Below are 18,703 nucleotides of genomic sequence, written 5' to 3' on the forward strand. Positions count from 1 at the left end.
GCGGAAAGGCGCACGGCCGTGCACGCGGACAGACAACGGAATTCCGCAGACATTATCCGCGAGAATTCCACAGTATGAACCCACCCTTAGATTGCAATAATTTATAGGTTCAATTTATACTGATGGCCTTAAACATTCAATGTTTAATTGATAGGGGGTCTGTCCTGTGCACTATGGTTTGTAAGTGCATACAGCTTTTCCTGCTACTGCATCTCAGCGTATAGGTGCAGCCTGTACAACTATTTAAAAGGAAAGTTTCATTTAAAAAATTGTAACTGCAGAAGAAGTCAGTCAGAGGTAGACTACAGTTCAATCTTCTCTGCTACAGGATTCCTCCCTCCTCCGCATACACACAAGTTGGAATCTCTTTTCCCGACAGTAGGGGGAGGTTGAGTCTCACAATAAGATTACATGGTAATGTATGAATTGTGTTAATATTGATTTACTTCCATTTCTTCATTTAGGGTGCAGCGCTGTGTTAAAGGGATATTTTTTTTTTTTTTTTTTAATTTCTGGATGACTATTTGCTTAATTCCTTCCTTTTTAACACTTATGCTGCTAGTAACCTTTTACACCTGTTAACGTTTAGTCTATTTATGTTTCAGGCCGCAAGATGTGACTGCTGTAGAACTCAAGGGACACTTAAGGAGAAAGTACAGTGGCGAGGCAGTGTGAAGAACTTCTGTGACCAGCACTGCTTACTGCGTTTTTACAGCCAGCAAAATGAGCCTAACATGACTACACAGAGGGGCCCAGAGAACATGTATCTTGGTATGTTGCTTCTTAATGATATACAGTGTTGAGTCATATACTTGTATATAGCCATAATAATGATGATTGTCATTGACTTTTATAAATGTTTATTGGTCAACACAAAAATGCATACAGTGCATGGCCCAGTCACCACAACACCAGTGGGTCATGTCACCATAGACCAGTTCATTACTGTATGGTGATGCTTTTACTCCTGGGTTCTTATGCATATTCTGGTTCATCTCCTGTAAAACTGAGCAGTTCAGACCCTTTATATGTAATCTGTTTCCAAGTATACAAACTTGTTTGACTTCACCAGCATATTGTTAGGGGTCATCATTGTTATATGTATTGAAGTACTGGTGCTTTTTAATTTTTCTCATTAATCTCTAGTGTGATTTCCTTGGTTTCCTTATGACTGTTTTTGTATACTTCTTTACAGACCAAGGTATCCAAGCTTCACGGCCAAGAGCTACGGTGAATACAACATACATTTTTTTTTTCCCTCATGAAAGTTATGAGAGGCATCTGCTCGTGTTGGTATTTATGTATTGAAAAGTAAACCTATTTTTATGTTTTAGGGTCCAAATTCTTCCGGCCCTCCTGCAGCACCTAAAGACATGAAGAATAAGGCTGTGCTGTGCAAGCCATTGTCAATGACTAAGGCCACCTACTGTAAACCTCATATGCAGACCAAGTCTTGCCAGACAGGTATTGTAAAATTGTATTATATACAAGGTGATCCTTTCTAAGTGCGCACATGTAAATATTTGTCCATGTTGTAGAATTTCACTAGTTGCTCTTATTAGGGCCCATTCACACTACAGAAATGAGGCAGAGATTCCAAGCAGGCTCTAGACAGCTTCACAGGTTGCATTATAGGCCTGGTGTCCTATTTCTTTCCATTGTGAGGCAATATATTCTACTCTGCCTCAGTTAATAGGATTTTCTTGACGTTTTCATTGGCCTATCCTCAGAAGTGTTGCCGGAAGCAGACACACATTGTATAGTGGCCATGCTGGATTTTGGCAGCATTGAAGTGAACCCAGAATAGCCAGTGCACAACAGACTGAGCTTTCTGCTTCTAGTTACATTTACTGTTACTGGATGCCAAGTGTCAGACCCACACTGATAACATTGTGATGGCCTATCCTAGATCAATGAAAAAAAAAGTCCTTGCATTTGAAAGGTTTCTCTTGTGCCGGGTAATATTGCATACAAAATTATTATTATTTTTTTTTAAGAAACTTATTTATTTATTTTTTTATATATACTTCTATAGAGATCGAGGAAGATTCAAATACAAAGTATGTTCCAGTGCCTATTCCTGTCCCTGTATATATCCCGGTGCCTATGAATCTCTACAGTCAGAAAGTACCAGCTCCAGCTGCATTACCGATTCCAGTAAGTAACAAGATTCAATACTGTACATGTGATACTTCATTCTATGATAGGAGTTAAAAGTGGGATTAGTGCCCGTGTCTTGTACATGTGGAGCATTCTTATCCTATTATAAAACCATAAGATATAAACTAAATGTTGTTTAAAGAAAAAGTTGAATTTGGGAGATTGCAGCTTTATCACTGTATTGATAAATATCAGGAGAATTATAATTTAGCTAGGTTATATAAATTGTGGCCTAAAGGAGAAATCACACTGATCACCATTCAGATAGTAATGCTCTTCATTTGACCTATACAGTTGAAAAAGCTCCAGACATGTGTCCAATAGATGTCTGTGTAGTGAAATACATTGCTTATATGGACCCAATAAAAAAATCTAAATGTATTCTGTGTGGTATACCTTTCCTGTAATGTTTATTCTTTTATAGCCTGGTCTATTTCATAATTAAGGCAGGGATTGACTCGGACTGATAACAGCAATAATATACATTAAATACCTGATTCTATTCCCAGGTCCCAGTCCCTGTGCTTGTACCAGCTGATTTGGAAAAAATCAAAGAATTAAGCGAGGAGCTTTGCTCTAAAGATATTGAATTAAAGATAGAAGAGGATGTAAAGGCTGAAGATGTCAAAGAGGAAGAAACAGATGATTCCATTTCACTGATAGAAGATCTACAGGAGGACAAGAAGATAAAGGATGAACACAGACTAGACTGTGAAACGTTAAAGGAAGAAGACTGGCACAACATGATGAATAAATCTGAATTAAAACTGGAGAAAGATTCAATGAAAGAAGAAATAAAGGGAGAAGATTTGAAAGAGGAGACTAGCAAAGAGGATTTTCTGCTGAATGACAGTCCGTTGCAGTACGATGATTCCGATGTTCTGGCTATAACAGTGGTTGACGATAAGGCAACAGGTAACACAGGGGGGGTGTTGTCTCTTCTTTTCATTGCTTCAGTTCCTATTTTTATATATTAATTCCTGATATATTTTTTCCAGATGAAGAGGATAATAATGTGGATGATAATAGCGTAAGTCTAGACGTTTCCACAAATTGCACACCAGAGAGTCCGCTGGGCCTGTCAGATTTGCCATATGAGCCAGAACTGGATCTTGAAATTGACTTCCCAAGAGGTAAGATGAAACTGTAACTTTATGTATACCGTGTTAGGAAGGGTCTTTTTGCGTTTACTATTATCGTCCAGCAGCATTTCCCCTGCTTCTTGTAAGAAGTGGTGTATGGAAATATTGCAGGTTATGATACTTTTAATGCACTGAAAGTGAACTGATCATTAGAGAAAATAAAACTTTTGACGTGTCACGGAAACCTAACCATATGTTTGGAATCCGAAAGCACCAGGAAATCAGATCAGTGAAGTGAATAGTAGCTGTGTGGCTGGCAATCCCGATTACCAGCAAATAGACATCTATGCATGCTGTTGAGTCCTTTTCCTTTGAGGTCACAGATACAAATGTTTTGATCAGTCAGAGATTTTTAGATTTAAAATGTGGATGGCCATGTATGTTTAAAGGGATGTTCCTGAGATTTGATTTCAACTGCTTATCCTCCACACACCGCTGCATCTATATCAACCCCTGCTATACTCCACTTTCTTGGGGGGGGGGGGGGGGGGGGGGGGGGGGGGTTTGGTGGCATCAACACAATTTGTTTATTTTATTCTTTATGTCACGATCTGTAAGTAAAAATCTTAAAGGGGTACTCCTTAGGGCTTTATTGTGGGGGAGGGGGTGGATATAGAAGCCGCCGGTCACTTACTCCCCGGTTCCAGCACCAGGTCCCGGATCGCGCCACCTACTTCTCACGTCCGGCTGCTGCTTTCTGGTCTGGACTGTGGCTTGAGACGTGACGTCTGAAGGCAGCTCAGCCATTTAGCGGTCATAGCAGGATCCCGCCTTGGCCGCTAAATGGCTGAGCTGCCTTGAGACGTCACGTCTCATGCTGCAGCTCAGACCAGGAAGCGGCAGCCATACCGGATAACGGGGCAGCATGATCCGGGACCCGTCACTGGAACCAGGGAACCAGCGGCTTCTATATCCACCCCCTCCCTGGCCATACGATAAAAATGACCCCAGCCTGGAGTACCCCTTTAAATAGCTTTCCCCTCTATGCTGCCTGAATTACAAGTCATCAGGGTCATCCCCAATGGTCACTCCCATCCCCACGATTTCCCCCTATAACCAAACGGAGACATGTATCCATCAGTGCTGGTGGAATAGGGGGAAGCCTCTGGGGACTGCTGCCCTGATGACTTGTAGTTTGGGTGGACAGGATATCTATCTATCTATCTATCTATCTATCTTGTGTGCATATGTGTTTATGGGTTTTTTTCTGTCTTTGCAGCTGCTGAGGAATTTGATACAGAAAGCGAGTTTCTCTTGCCTCTTGTATTTGAAGAGGATTATGAGGATCAGCCCAGGCCTAAACCATTAAGAAAGGTACTTTTTATTACTTGAAAAACTTTGAATTCATTATTTAGAATGCTTGCTGTAGTTCGGCATATATTTATCAGAGGTGTGTCTGTAGATTTTATATGAAGAAAAGCTTCCTTATGTTTTTAATGTGATAGGCATTTGTGCTTTTTTGCTTTCTGTAATACATTTCACTTTTCATTAAAGGGGGCAAAGAGGAAAGCAGTTTGTGACCAGGCATTTAATGAAACCTCTGAGTCTTTGTTTCCACTGAAGTATTCTTATGGCATCAATTCCTGGAAGCGCTGGGTAAAATCACGAATAGCTTCAGATGACCCCACAGAATGTAAGTATCTCTCCCTACACACGCTTCCTGTTTTAGGCTGGTTTTGTAGTATTTTAACATCCTTATTACATCTGCAGTTTTAGCGTGCTAAACATTGATCTCCATAAAACTGTGCAGTGATCAATCTGCACTCAGCTCGAAACTATGGATGAGCCAGGCTGCTGTGCTATGGCAGCCTCCAGTTAGCTCTTAGCCACTTTCACTTACCAGCATTTAGGTTCCTATTTTAAGTCAGTGTTTTTAAGTCAAATCTAAAAGTGGAACAAACAGAGAAAAAGTATCATTTCTCGTGCGTCTTATTGGGGGACACAGATACCATGGGTATAGGCTGCTGCCACTAGGAGGCGCTGACACTAAGAGAAACAAAGGAAGTGACTCCTCCTGAGCAGGATATACCCGCCCACAGGCACTGAGCTAAACCAGTTTAGCTTAGTGTCAGTAGGAGGCAGACACAGGTCTGGGTTCTCCAGACCAGTTTCTTCCTTTATGTTTAGTTAGTTGGTTTTTCTTTTTCCTTCTAGGTCCTATGGATTCTTGGGCACGGTGGGTTATCTAAAACTCACCCTGATCCCCCCACTATGCGACCAGGGAACAGACCATAAATGTAAATGGGCTGTCACCCCTCGGTCGCCACCGGCCGGCAACGTGACACCAGGGCCCCAGATCAGTCTGACTATCTGGTCGCCTTTCTGCGGACTCTGTATCCGCACAGCCCCTTCCCGCCTCGCCCCCCAAAGCTTGGCGCGTTAAGGTGAGGCACCCACCGGCTGAAGACGACAATGGTGAGTATGTGCTCCTATATAGGTGAGTATATTCCCCCTGCCCTCCCTCCCAGGCCGCCATTTTACTCCACATAGGCAGCTCTCCCTCTCCAGTCACTTGCAGCCCTCCCCAGGCAGATACTCCTCTCCCCTCAGTCGGTAGCAGGCCAGCCCTCTCCACCATTTTATTTTTATTAGTGTCTCTCTCTCTGGGTGCCACTGTGAGGGATGTTCCTCCCCTGACTGGGTGCTGCGCAGCTTCCCGCATTTTTCCTTTTCATGTGGCTCTAGAGACCATACTAAAGGATGCTCCGCCCCTTTTCCCTAAGCCCCGCCCCTTACCGGGTGCCGCGGCATCCTGCCCTTTTTTCCCTATATTGTGGCTCTCCAGAGTACACACAGGGCTACCTCCGCCCCCTCCTGATATGCCCCGCCCCTTTTCGGGCGCTGCGCGGCCCTCTTCATTACTTCTCATTATGTTTGGCTCTCACTGGAGCCTGCTCTGGGGATGCCCCGCCTTCTCAGGTAAGCCCCGCCCCTTCCGGGTGCCGCGCGGCCCGGAGAATTGCGCCTTTTTTCTTAACTGTGGAGCCTGCACTGGAATGCTCCGCCCCCTCCCGGCAGGCCCCGCCCCCTTCGGGAGTCGGGTGGGCCTCAGCATCCCACCTTAATCTTACCTGTGGCTCTCGGTGGAGCCTTCACAGTAAGATGCTCCGCCCCCTCCCGGTAGGCCCCGCCCCTTTTCGGGTGCAGCGCGGACCGTGGCATTCCCCCTTTTGGCTCTCCAGAGCCTGCACTGAGGGATGCTGCTTCCCCCTCCCCCTGCCATGTGTATGTGTGTGTGTGTGTGCGGTCTCCTGATGGAGCTACCACACACACTGCCCTTCTATTCCAGCAGCTTGGGACACTTGATGCATCTCTCCTGCCACCTACTGGTGGAAGTGTGTTATTACACCATTACATATATGAGAATGGCTTGCATCATGTTTTATTATGGCCAATGTTCCATATAATGTTCCAGCAACCCTTGGTCTGCAGATCCAGCATTTTTGGTGCTGGTTGACACCTCTGTGTCAGATTTTATATATATAAGATTACATTAATACTTATATACACATTCTGGTTCCCCTCCAACCACATACGCACAGACATATTCCCCATCACCATACAGTGTTTCTGTGCCCTCAGTGAGATCCTCTGCTACATGGTGTCACGAGAAGTACATGGAACCAGACACGTTACCCGCTATCCAGGCGGTGTATCTGTGCTCTGAGCAGAACCCTCTGCTACATGGTGTCACGAGAAGTACATGGAACCAGACACGTTACCCGCTATCCAGGCGGTGTATCTGTACTCTGAGAACCCTCTGCTACATGGTGTCACGAGATGTTCATGGAACCAGACACATTACCCGCTATCAGGTGGCGTATCTGTGCTCTGAGAACCCTCTGCTACATGGTGTCACGAGAAGTACATGGAATCAGACACGTTACCCGCTATCCAGGTGGTGTATCTGTGCTCTGAGCAGAACCCTCTGCTACACGGTGTCACGAGCAGGACACGGAACCAGACATGTTACCTGTTTCCAGACAGTGTATCTGTGCTCTGAGCAGAACCCTCTGCTACACAGTGTCACGGTAAGTACACGGAACCAGACACGTTACCTGTTTCCAGACAGTGTATCTGTGCTCTGAGCAGAACCCTCTGCTACACAGTGTCATGGTAAGTACACAGAACCAGACACGTTACCTGTTTCCAGACAGTGTATCTGTGCTCTGAGCAGAACCCTCTGCTACACAGTGTCATGGTAAGTACACAGAACCAGACACGTTACCTGTTTCCAGACAGTGTATCTGTGCTCTGAGCAGAACCCTCTGCTACACAGTGTCATGGTAAGTACACAGAACCAGACACGTTACCTGTTTCCAGACAGTGTATCTGTGCTCTGAGCAGAACCCTCTGCTACACAGTATCATGGTAAGTACACGGAACCAGACACGTTACTCGTTGACAAACTATCTCTGAGCAGAACCCTCTGCTACATGGTTTCACAAGCAGGACATGAGACCAGACATTACCGTTCCTAAGGGGACTACTGTGTTCTCGAGGCAGAATCCTTTGCTAAATGATGTCGCAAGCAGGACATGGAACCAGACACATTACCTATTACTATGCTGTGTTCCTGTGCTCTCACAACAGAACCGTCTGCTACATGGTTTGTTAGACAGGTTATGGGACCAGACTCATCACCCATTGCCAGTCGTTGTTCCGGTGTTACTCAGAGCTTCCAGTCCTGTCACTCACATCACCCATTAGCGGGCGGTGCTTCAGACCTGCCTCTCATCTTCATGACATAGATTCCTTTACTACATGATGTCACAGACATAGAACTGGACATGTTACCCCCTCCCAGGTGGTGGTACAAGGTTATTCAGACCTCTCCCCTCTGCTGCATGATATGGCTCCAACTACATTACCTGTAGTTCGGTGTGCGCAGATTGTGGTATTCTGTTACACGATGTAATACACCACCTTCAGGTCTGCTCACTATCCTGGTGATGCTGGGCAGTTCTCGTATCCAGTCCTCATTTACATAGGGACACAGTCCTGATCTCTTCCCTGCTCCCAGGGCACACACTGTAGGCTTCTGTTTACAGGTCTGACCAGGCACATTACCTGTTTCCAGTCCAGGTATTTGTATCTCTTGAATGCTGGTCTTCTGTTACTTACTGCTTGCAGCTACTCTGCTCGTGTTACCCTGTATATTACCTTTCATCCTCGTAGGACTTCCATGATCTGTGCCTGTCACTTCAGGGGATCATCATGGGGTAACTTGTTACTACACCATGTTGTCTTCTATATGTTTCCACTAACAAGTCTCATTACCTGCTCTCAGGCAGCGTAACCTTGTTGTATTCCTCTTGGGCTGTATCCTTTCTAAAGCCCAAGCATCCTGCTACGTGTCCCACTACACGAGGTACAGAACCCCTCGCTTTACCTGCCCCTGGACTGTTGGACTCTCATACTCTGGTCCTCTGAGTGGCCGGCAGCATACAGATCCGGTCACTATTTCATCCTGGTACTGTCAGGGTAGTTCTTCTGTCCTTTGTCTGGGCATAACTACCATGTTCTGGCATTTGTCTCGCTGGCTGTTCCCCAGTAGTATGGCTTGAATTGCTTAGGCCGTCCCCTCTTTGATCTGGATGAAGTGAGGCCTCTCTGCTCCTCAGGTAAAACAGTAAAGGGTTTCTTCTACCCCTGGTGTATGTAGGACATCAATTGCCTACATGTCTATCACAGTGCTACTTTAGGACTTCTCCTTCTGCATCTGCCTATGGCCAACATGGCAAGTATTTAGTCTTCTCTCTTAGGCAGCTGCAGTCTCACAGAGTGAGGATTTCCTGTTTTCTGCCTGCACTGTTTCTCTACCGTCCTAAGCATAGGTGTATGGTCTCTTCGTGGTCTAGCTTCTCCAGGTGTCCTTGCTTGGCCATATGGACTATGAAGCATTGCTCTCAGTTCAGGGTTTTGCAGTGCTCCCGCTTACACCATTACTCCTTCTCCCCGGCTTAATGCACTGTTGTGCATGACCCCCCCCATCCTGGGTTTGGTTTTTTACCACTCAGTCAGAAAATCTTCAAGCAGCCCTTCCCTCCTCCAGGAGGATGGAATATTTAGTATAAGTATCCTCCTGAGGACTGCTATTCCGTAATAGCTTCTTCCGACAGGCAGGTGTGGGTTTCTGACCCTCACTGGCCTCTATGAGCACTCCTGCTTGAATTCCTTGTCCTTGGTCTTGTTGTTGACTGGCCACCCCCCTCCCTTATGTTGTCTCCCATGTGGATTCCTTGAGAACTTAATCCCTTAAGGGTTTCCTCTCCTTGGAAACAGGGTTGTTCACTGGCCCATTCTGGCAGGACTTACATTTGCTGTTCTGCTCTTACCAAGCAACGTCTCTGCTCACCCTTTGAGTTGTTGGTTTCTGGATCTAGTTTACATATGGACTCTAGTCTATGTATTACCTGTTGTGCCCATTGTCCTGTGACAACTCCCATGCCCATCAGCCTTACCTTGACCTCCCTTGACAGTTTTCTTCTGGGACTCCAGGCTCTCGAGTACCTCTAGGCTTCCTTGGAGCGGAGTGTTTTATATGATCAACCTCCTTTCTAAGGCTCTAACAGCCCATGGAGTTGTTTTTTCCCCGGCTTACCGGCTTTCCTCTGCTCCTCTTTTCTGCCGGGCACTGCGGGGTACCAGGTACTACTGTACTCCTTCCAGGACAACTTACTCAAGATTCTGATCTTGTTTTTCCTTCCTTCCCTGGACTGCATTATGCTTGGACAGCTTGATTCTTCTTATTAACATGTGTTTCTCAGATGGGATAACTCATGTCATAGGCCTGGCTTCTCTTGTGCTCAAGTTTTGTCTTCTCAGTGAAGACTGTACTCCTAGGCCCATGGAGCTTTCAGCCTGGCCATTCTTCCCAGCTCCATAGTCAAGGACGCAGCTTCTCCTGCATCTCATGTGGCACCTTCTATGAGAGACGCTCAGTCCTCTCTCTCCTTTATTTGACGCCTTAGACCTCTATGTGCCATGAAACATTTTCCAGTCTCTCCCGTCATGGTTGTATTTGCCTTTTATTCTGTTCTACCTCAGAGTAAGTCCCTGCCGCCTGTGGTCACCCACTTGGCTGGGCGTCTGCTTTTTTTCCCCACATCTAGCCTACTAGTTCTGTTGGACTCGATGTTACATCATGTTGCTGGCTTCCAGGACGGACACAACCCACTCTGTCTGCCGTGCAGCACGTTGCTCCAGGGACTAGACATTTTTTCCTTTGCTGCAGACCTGTAGGGGTTTTCTCTGATGCATTCAGCATCATCCCTTGCTCTATTCCTAGTTGATGGTTGTGTTGGTGCTATTCTGTGCCTTCTCACCAAGCGCTCTTGTCTAGCGGTTATCTTTCCCACCCCATGGACTGCTTTTGGACGTCCCATGGTATCTGTGTCCCCCAATAAGACGCACGAGAAAAGAGGATTTTTTACTCACCGTAAAATCTCTTTCTCGTAGTCTTCATTGGGGGACACAGCACCCACCCATTTTCTTTTGGGGTTTTTCCTCGGTATGGTAGTTTTCTCCGTTTTTGGTGTTATTCCTACTTTACCTGTTCTTGACTTCTCCTACTGCTCTTGTACAAACTGGTTTAGCTCAGTGCCTGTGGGCGGGTATATCCTGCTCAGGAGGAGTCACTTCCTTTGTTTCTCTTAGTGTCAGCGCCTCCTAGTGGCAGCAGCCTATACCCATGGTATCTGTGTCCCCCAATGAAGACTACGAGAAAGAGATTTTACGGTGAGTAAAAAATCCTCTTTTAAACATCTGTATTTTTGCCCTTTGGACGGAGGCAAATTCTCCTACCACATTGGACAGACATTTATTAGATTACACTGGACTGCCATCTGTGTGGTCGGTACTGACAGTAGATGGAATGCCCGGATGGAATCGGTTACCTATACCTAGGGTCTCCTGTCAAGTATGGCGTACTATGGGCACCCTTACAACATTTACGAATATCGCAGAGGAAGCCACTATATGGAATAATAGCAACTCCCCACATCTCCTATCTTTCCATGATGCAGCATACCGGAGTGGTATTTTGTAGACCTTTTAAAAAAAAACATACAAAAAATCTGAAAATCATATCCACTGTTACTTGTTACTGTTTATTGTAAGTAACCATTGCCTGTCTTTTGTTTTTTAGATAAATCAGTGAGGTTAAAAGAAGACATTTTGTTTCAACCACCTAGTGTGCTTAGTTATTGGTTGTCGTGTTTTATTAAGGAGGTGAAAAGACCAAATGGCGATAGCTATGCACCGGATAGCATTTATTATCTGTGTCTTGGCATTCAGGAGGTCAGTTATAAAATGTAAAACTGTATTTGTTAAATCGAGGATATAGTTTCACTGTTAAGTAAAAATATAGTAAGGCTCTTTGTACACAGTATGCAGACCCATTCCTGTCTATTGACCAGTGGATTCCACGGTCCACGCATTTGCCCAGAGCCGAGACTGCAAAAAAAAAAAAAAAAAAAAAGTTTAGACTGTATTGTGGTCTTGGCTCCATAGATGACTTTTTTTTTTTTTTTTTTTTTTTTTTTTATAATTATTATTGGCCTTATTGCAGGCAGCTTATGGATGACACTCTATGGGCTGTCCATGCATTTTGTGGACTACAAAAGCACATTCATGTATGCAGGAGGCCTAAGGATTAGTTTTAGCCTTGTCAGTAGTACATTGTTGTTTTACAGAAATTTAGTAACAGGTTATGAAAGAATAATCAGTGACTTGATTTACAGCTACAGCCTTGTGCTTTGCTTCCTATTGGATAGTGTATAACTAGGGCCAAGAGTTTACAGCTCCCAGGACCAAAGTTACAGATGCTGTACACTTTGGCATTCTGATGGAAAAGACATTTGGATGGGGCTTCGTAAGAATAACCCTAGGTGTTAGCATCTCTTAGCCTATCTGCCATACCGATTTGCTGAAAGCGGATGACTGACAGATGCTTACAGTACAGTACAGTAGTGCAGCAGTTCAAAGCATTGGTACAACAGGATTGCTCTGCACACACAACTACATGCAGATGTCACTTGGCTTCAGAAAATTTTGTAAAACTGGCAGAATTGCTTATAGTAACCAATCTAATTCCAGCCTTTATTTTGTTTGTTAGTTTAAGGAGACAACATTCATTGCCGTCATTTTTTTTTTCTCCTTTTAATGCATTGGTTGGTCAACTTGACATAATGCGGCATACTTTGTTATGCTTACATTAGTTCCCCCCTCTTTGTTGGTTATAGTAATGAATAGACCTATAGTTTATGACTGTGTTTGTAATACTCTTGTGAGTGGAATGGGGATTGATCAGGTTGTTTTTTTGTTTTGTTTTGTTTTTTTTCCTTAGTTTTTGTTTGCAAGCCGGAGGACAGAAAATATATTTCATGATCAAGATTATGAAACATTTGGCCAGGCTCTCAATGATGTTCTGAGAAGTTGGCGACCCAGTATACTACCAGATGGTAAGCAATGAAGGAATTTTAACATGAAAATGCAATGCTTTATTTGGGGAGGGAATTAAGGTGGGAGGAAAAAGTGTATCAGCTCAGGTATAATCTGCAGTGAGTTTTACAAATCTCATCTATATGGAAATTTTTAAATATTGGGCAAGTTCATTGGTTGCAGTTTTAACCAGATTTCACTCCTTCAAGTTGCAATCTAGAAATGGGTGTCTGTGGTTTGGTTTATAGCCCTTTTAGTCACATGTCCATATTCTTTTTATGGGTCAGACATTGACTGTCCCCGGGGTCCAGGGTCTGACTAACAAGCACATAACAGGCACTTACCTCCACGGGTCTAGCGCTGGGGCCCGCAGTCCTCTGGTCCCCCGGCCGCTTCCTGTTCTGAGCGGGGACTCGGGACGTCACATTTCAGACCCGCTCAGCTAGTCAGCAGCCGAGTCGGGACCCCATTCAGACAAGAAATTGTCTGGGAACCAGAGGGGAAGACAGCAGACCCCACTGCTGGAGCGAGGGAGGTAGGTGCATAATATGTTCAGCAAGCTCCTCCCCGATTGCTTAAAAAAAAAAGAAAAAAAAGTTGTACCCTCCCAGCTTTTCCCATTTAAATAAAAAAAAAAAAAAAATATACATATATATATATATATATATATATATATATATATATATATATATATATATATATATATATATATATACACACAGCTTGAAGCTGGTGGGTGCACGTCCCATAAAAGTCGACCCCCGACGACTCTGTATGGCAAAATTGAACACGAGGACGGCACTCCAGTAGTGTATAGTGAAGATTTATTCACCCCATCACAAACAGCGACGTTTCGACTCTGAGAAAGACTCATGTAAGAGTCGAAACGGCGCTGTGTGTGTTTGGGTGAATAAATCTTCACTATACACTACTGGAGTGCCGTTCTCTCTCTCTCTCTCTCTATATCTATATCTATATATCTATATATCTATATATATATATATATATATATATATATATATATATATATATATGGGAAGTGGTACTGTGCAGTGTATACATACACACACACACTGAGGGAAGTGGTACTGTGCAGTGTATATGCATACAGACACTGAGGGGAGTGGTACTGTGCAGTGTATATACACACAGACACTGAGGGAAGTGGTACTGTGCAGTCTATACATACCCCCCCCCCCTCGCACCCCACACACACTGACTACCGCACCTGGCCGCCATCACAACAGACACACTACCAATCCCCCGCCCAGGCCGTGGTCCCCCCCCACACACATTACTGGCCGGCCGCCACCCCTGCCGTCCCTCCGGTTGTACTCACCCACAATCTAAGCTTGATGCCGCTGGGGTGAACTTGAAGAACCGCCGGGTGAGGAGAGGCGGGAGAGAGGCGCTGGAGGAGTGTGGCGCCTCTGCGGCCGTCCGTCCAATGAGTGACGGACGTGCTGGATGACGTCACTGGAGAAGCGTGTCCCCAGTGTGCGGGGACACGCTTCGGTGCAGCGTGCGGAAGGCGGTCATTGTCCTTAAAGAGACAGTGCGCCGGGGCCAGTCGCAAATGGTGCCTAGATTAATAAATCTGGGCGCCATTTGCAAGATATATATATATATTTATTTATTTATAATTTTTTTATTACATGGGAAGGAATATACCATTCTATGAGCAGTGCAAGGTATAGCTGTAGGATAAATAAATAGGAATAGTTTTAATTTGGTGAAATTTAATCCGTATAATCTGAATTTTTAAAATGTCACCTCATTTGCAGGGTCAATATTTTCACGCGTTGAGGAACATCATTTGTGGCAAGCGAATCAGCTTGGAATGCAATCTTCCTGGTCCCTGCTCTTTACACTATTCTACTTTAATACTAAGTATTTTAATTTGAGGACAGTAGATCAGCATTTAAGACTTTCTTTTGGAAGCGTCTTGAAAGAGTGGAAACGAAATCCTCTCACACAAGAGAAAAAGGCTTGTCTTCAGTACCAGGAATCTTCATTGTTCGAAAGTGATAGTGAAGGTAAGTTTAATTTAGCCTAAATATGTTAAAGGGGTTATCCGGGCTAGAAAAACACGGATGCTTTCTTCTACAGACAGCACCGCTTAGTTTTGTTGTGGATAGGTAGCTCAGTTCCATTAAAGTGAATAGAGCTGAATTGTTATACCACACATAACCTGAGGACAGGGGTGCTGCTGTGTTTACAAGAAAGTAGCTTTTTTTTTTAATCCTAGATAACCCAATTTAAATAAACAATTACATGCTGTCTGTAACCTTTTAGGCAATTCATTGTATCAAAATCTGTATAGCAAAGCTGCTAGTATCGGAGTTAGTCCATTTTTACACAGCAATAATTCATTCATGTTTTAGAACTTTAGTACCTGAACTTCTTCTTCTACATGTCAGTCAAGCCTTAAGGCTCTATTCCACGGAACGATTATCGGCCGCTACAGACGATAATCGTCCCGTGGAATAGAGTGCAACAATCAGCCGACATCGTTCATGTCGGCTGATCGTTGCAGTCGCTTGTTTTTCAACATGTTGAAAAACAAGCGACTGATATAGCAGCGATCTGCTGCCGGCGCTCCGTTGAATAGGAGCATCGGCAGCAGACGCCGCTATATCCTATGGGCTGCCCAGACGATCAGCCATCACCCGGGCAAGCCCCCCCATCACGTACTTTGCGGAAGTTATAGACTATACTTCTGTAACATCCTCAAATTACGAACGTCCCCCATAGACTTCTATGGGTGAATTCTTGCCACAATTTGGTCCAAATTCAGGCTTTTCTGTTTTTGCGCAACAAATTATGGGCTGTTCATGAATCTGTAAAATTTACGTACACGTGAATAGCCCAATAGAAATGAATAGGTCCTTTTGTCCATAATTGTGGATCTGCATTTATGGACAAAAGTACAGAACTTGTCAATATAGCCTAGTACCATGTGAAAGAGGCCTTGGGCTGAGAGTTTGTGTTTTAGGAAAAACTGCATATGATTAAGGCCAGTAATTTTAAAGGGAATATTATCGGAATAGACCTACTCTTTAAGTTAGGAATTAAGAATCACATATATAGTTTGTCTAATATGCTTCTCATGTACTGTCTGTTAAGCATGCTGTGTTTATCTTGTAGATAAAATTGCACCTGGGAAAAGGAAACATGAAGATGATGAGACCATATTGGAACAGGTTGAAAACTCCGCTGATCCATCGCGTTGTCCTGTGAAAATTTTCGAATACTATCTATCTAAAAGGTAATGTCTGATACTGTACAGTTATTCATTTGTGGTGATTTCTTTTTGATTTGTAGTCTTTGAAAATCACAGATATGTTCACAAGTTTATACTTGAGCTATAAAAGCAATACATTTGATTTAACTACTTGTAGAAAAAAGTAACAGTGTATGATCAGCACTCATGAAGACAGGTTCTCTACATCTTCTCCTTTTGTCACATAAGAGATACAGCCTTTACTGGGGGACAAATTTGTTGAAAAATCTCCAGAAACTCTCCAGCTCCTTGAACAAACATTTCTTTATTATTTGTGAAAGGGACGCGTTTCAGGCTAACTTGCTCTTATTCGTGGTTCTGAAGAATATTCATGTTTAGTGCATGATAAGCTGTATCCAGCTCCATGGCCTTATATATTGCAACAAGATTTGGACACCGTACATGTACTTGTTGAGAGATTCCAGCTTAGAGCCTTTATTTTTTTTTGTCCAGTTTTAAACCCTTTCTTATTAGGAAATGCTGTGCCCTGGTGTTATTTTCAGTAATTTCCTATAGACTTAAAATTTTACAGTCGCAGAAATATTGGTATTCTGCAATGATTTATAACTTTTTGCAGTTTGGGAAAAGTCAGCATGCGTTGGGTATTGCTTTTCTGGCTTACAAATAGGATCTGAAAAAAATGGCAGAATGCAAGTCACAGATAAAAAATTAAAAACACTGAAAATTCATGGGGATTTTGTGGACATTAAAAATGTTTTTTTTCCCCACAAATAGGAAAGTTTGCTTTATGTGGACATAGCCTTATTGATACTTTTTTTTTAGCATGCTCTTAAAAGAACTGGCTAGAATTTTTCACTGTTCAATATGATAGATATACGTGTGGGTGTATATTATATATTAATTATATTAATTTTTTTAATTTTTCCTGTTTGTACCTTTTACATGTTTTTGCTCCTTTGCAGCCCACAGAATCTCAACCAGAGTATGGATGTATTTTATTTGACTCCTGAAAGCCCTTCTCCTGATTCCTCCCTGTGGTTCACATCAACTCCCCTGGATCGTAATACTTTGGAAAACATGCTAATACGGGTTTTACTAGTAAAGGATATTTATGACAAAAACAGTTGTGAACTGGATGAAGACACAGACTAAATCTTGCAAGCTGTTAGGCAGCAACAAGGACGGAAGTCATGTTAGATAAGCTGCTGGCGTGAACAACAAGAACGAAGAGTAAAAACATTTCACGTTTACTCCACATGTATTTTATGAGTTTTGTAGCGGTATACCCTGCTCGGGTATCACAATGTAAATATTTGTGTGACATTTTTGCCATTTTCCTTGTAGTGAATTTTAGGAAACCTAAAACACAACACATACAACTCATATATTTTTTTTTTATTATTTATTTGAATTAGGGACGTTTGTAACTTTTTACATGAGATCTGAATGAGAATGTGCCATGTGAATTTGCTTTATCTCCATATTGCACAATTCTGCTGTTGAAAAGCTTTCTGTAAAAAAAAAAAGAAAGAAAGAAAAGGTTTTACCCAGTTTCTTAAATTCGCTAGACCCGCATCATAGAATTAACAAGATTTAGATTATGCCTTCTCAAATTTTAAAATTCAATTGTAAAGTAATAGGAATTGTTTTTATTTTCAGTTTGGGGATAGTAGAGAAATCCTATTGGCTTATGTAGAGAGAAGATGATTCCTTGTCTGTACCAAAAATTAGACAATTTTCAAAATGTCAATATTTGTGTACTGTATCGTGAACATTTGGTTAATTTTTGGTTAATTTCTTCCTATTTTTTTTTTTCTTTTTAATTTTTAGCCCCTCCCTATTAAAATATTACTATGACTTTTTTTCTTTCTGTGATTCTTATATTGCCACATAAATAAAATGACTGTCTACATTTGTGTAGCTGTTAAAGAAAGAATGTTCTCTGGGGGGGCAAGTTTATTTTTCTTTTTGTTTTGCTCTTCTATTTTTTTGTTTTTATTTATTTTTTATTAATACAGCATGTCCTAAAGCATTAAAGTGACCTTCTGGAAATATGTTCTTTTTTTTTTTTCCCCTGTCGTGAATGACATAAAAGTTTTACAAAAAAAAATGTAACATTAAGTTGATGAATTGTTTTTTAAGCTACTACTTTGTTCCATGTGGTTTTGAAAAACCACCTTTTGGAAATTCAAGGTGCTGGCGTTGTTTCCTACTGTTTTTAGTGCCTTTCAAGTGTTTAAGGTGCTACTGTCTGGATGAACTGGCCTATTTGATTTACCATTTCTTTATTGGTTAAGTTGCATGTGAGTCTTAGGAGTTCCTGACCATAGCTACTAATCCGATCTGATCAGTTTTTGCTGAGTATTATTTTTTTGGGGGCTGGAGGGGGTCAATGTGGTTAACAGAATGGACCATACATAAAAAAATCTGACCACCTTCCCTGCGTTGCTACACATTAGTTCAGGAAGTCCAAAAAGACAGCTGTTACCCTATGATGGAGAGCCTGATACACAAGCTGCAAGATAAAACCCCTCTACCTGTTGATTAGAGTGGGTCTTACTGCCGGTACCCACTGCTGTTCATAGGTGCATCCTCCCCGGTTGCGTTTCCACAACATCTGAATAATGCCTTCATTTTTTTTTTCTCTTACACGCGAATGGAGTTTTGAACACCTTATCCACTTGTACTGTAAGTTGCAGCAAATTTATTCTGT

At 42.8% G+C, this 18,703-nt stretch overlaps 1 protein-coding gene across 2 annotated transcripts in view; it reads left to right on the forward strand.

Annotated features, from left to right (window-relative positions):
* ZMYM2 (zinc finger MYM-type containing 2) overlaps positions 1–17,856 on the forward strand; it is a 59,637-nt gene extending 41,781 nt beyond the window's left edge. For both annotated transcript variants that reach the window (XM_069969803.1, XM_069969802.1), the window contains exons 11-23: positions 606–771; positions 1,196–1,230; positions 1,335–1,464; positions 2,036–2,157; positions 2,670–3,075; positions 3,159–3,293; positions 4,522–4,616; positions 4,797–4,935; positions 11,452–11,603; positions 12,652–12,766; positions 14,531–14,782; positions 15,894–16,014; positions 16,953–17,856. In XM_069969803.1, the coding sequence (XP_069825904.1) occupies positions 606–771; positions 1,196–1,230; positions 1,335–1,464; positions 2,036–2,157; positions 2,670–3,075; positions 3,159–3,293; positions 4,522–4,616; positions 4,797–4,935; positions 11,452–11,603; positions 12,652–12,766; positions 14,531–14,782; positions 15,894–16,014; positions 16,953–17,142 (2,058 nt within the window). In that variant the 3' untranslated portion in view covers positions 17,143–17,856. The remainder of the gene's footprint in view (positions 1–605; positions 772–1,195; positions 1,231–1,334; positions 1,465–2,035; positions 2,158–2,669; positions 3,076–3,158; positions 3,294–4,521; positions 4,617–4,796; positions 4,936–11,451; positions 11,604–12,651; positions 12,767–14,530; positions 14,783–15,893; positions 16,015–16,952) is intronic.
* Positions 17,857–18,703: the final 847 nt, after the last annotated feature.

This window comes from Dendropsophus ebraccatus, chromosome 5 (assembly GCF_027789765.1).
Source record: "Dendropsophus ebraccatus isolate aDenEbr1 chromosome 5, aDenEbr1.pat, whole genome shotgun sequence".
NCBI classification, from domain to species: Eukaryota; Metazoa; Chordata; class Amphibia; order Anura; family Hylidae; genus Dendropsophus; species Dendropsophus ebraccatus.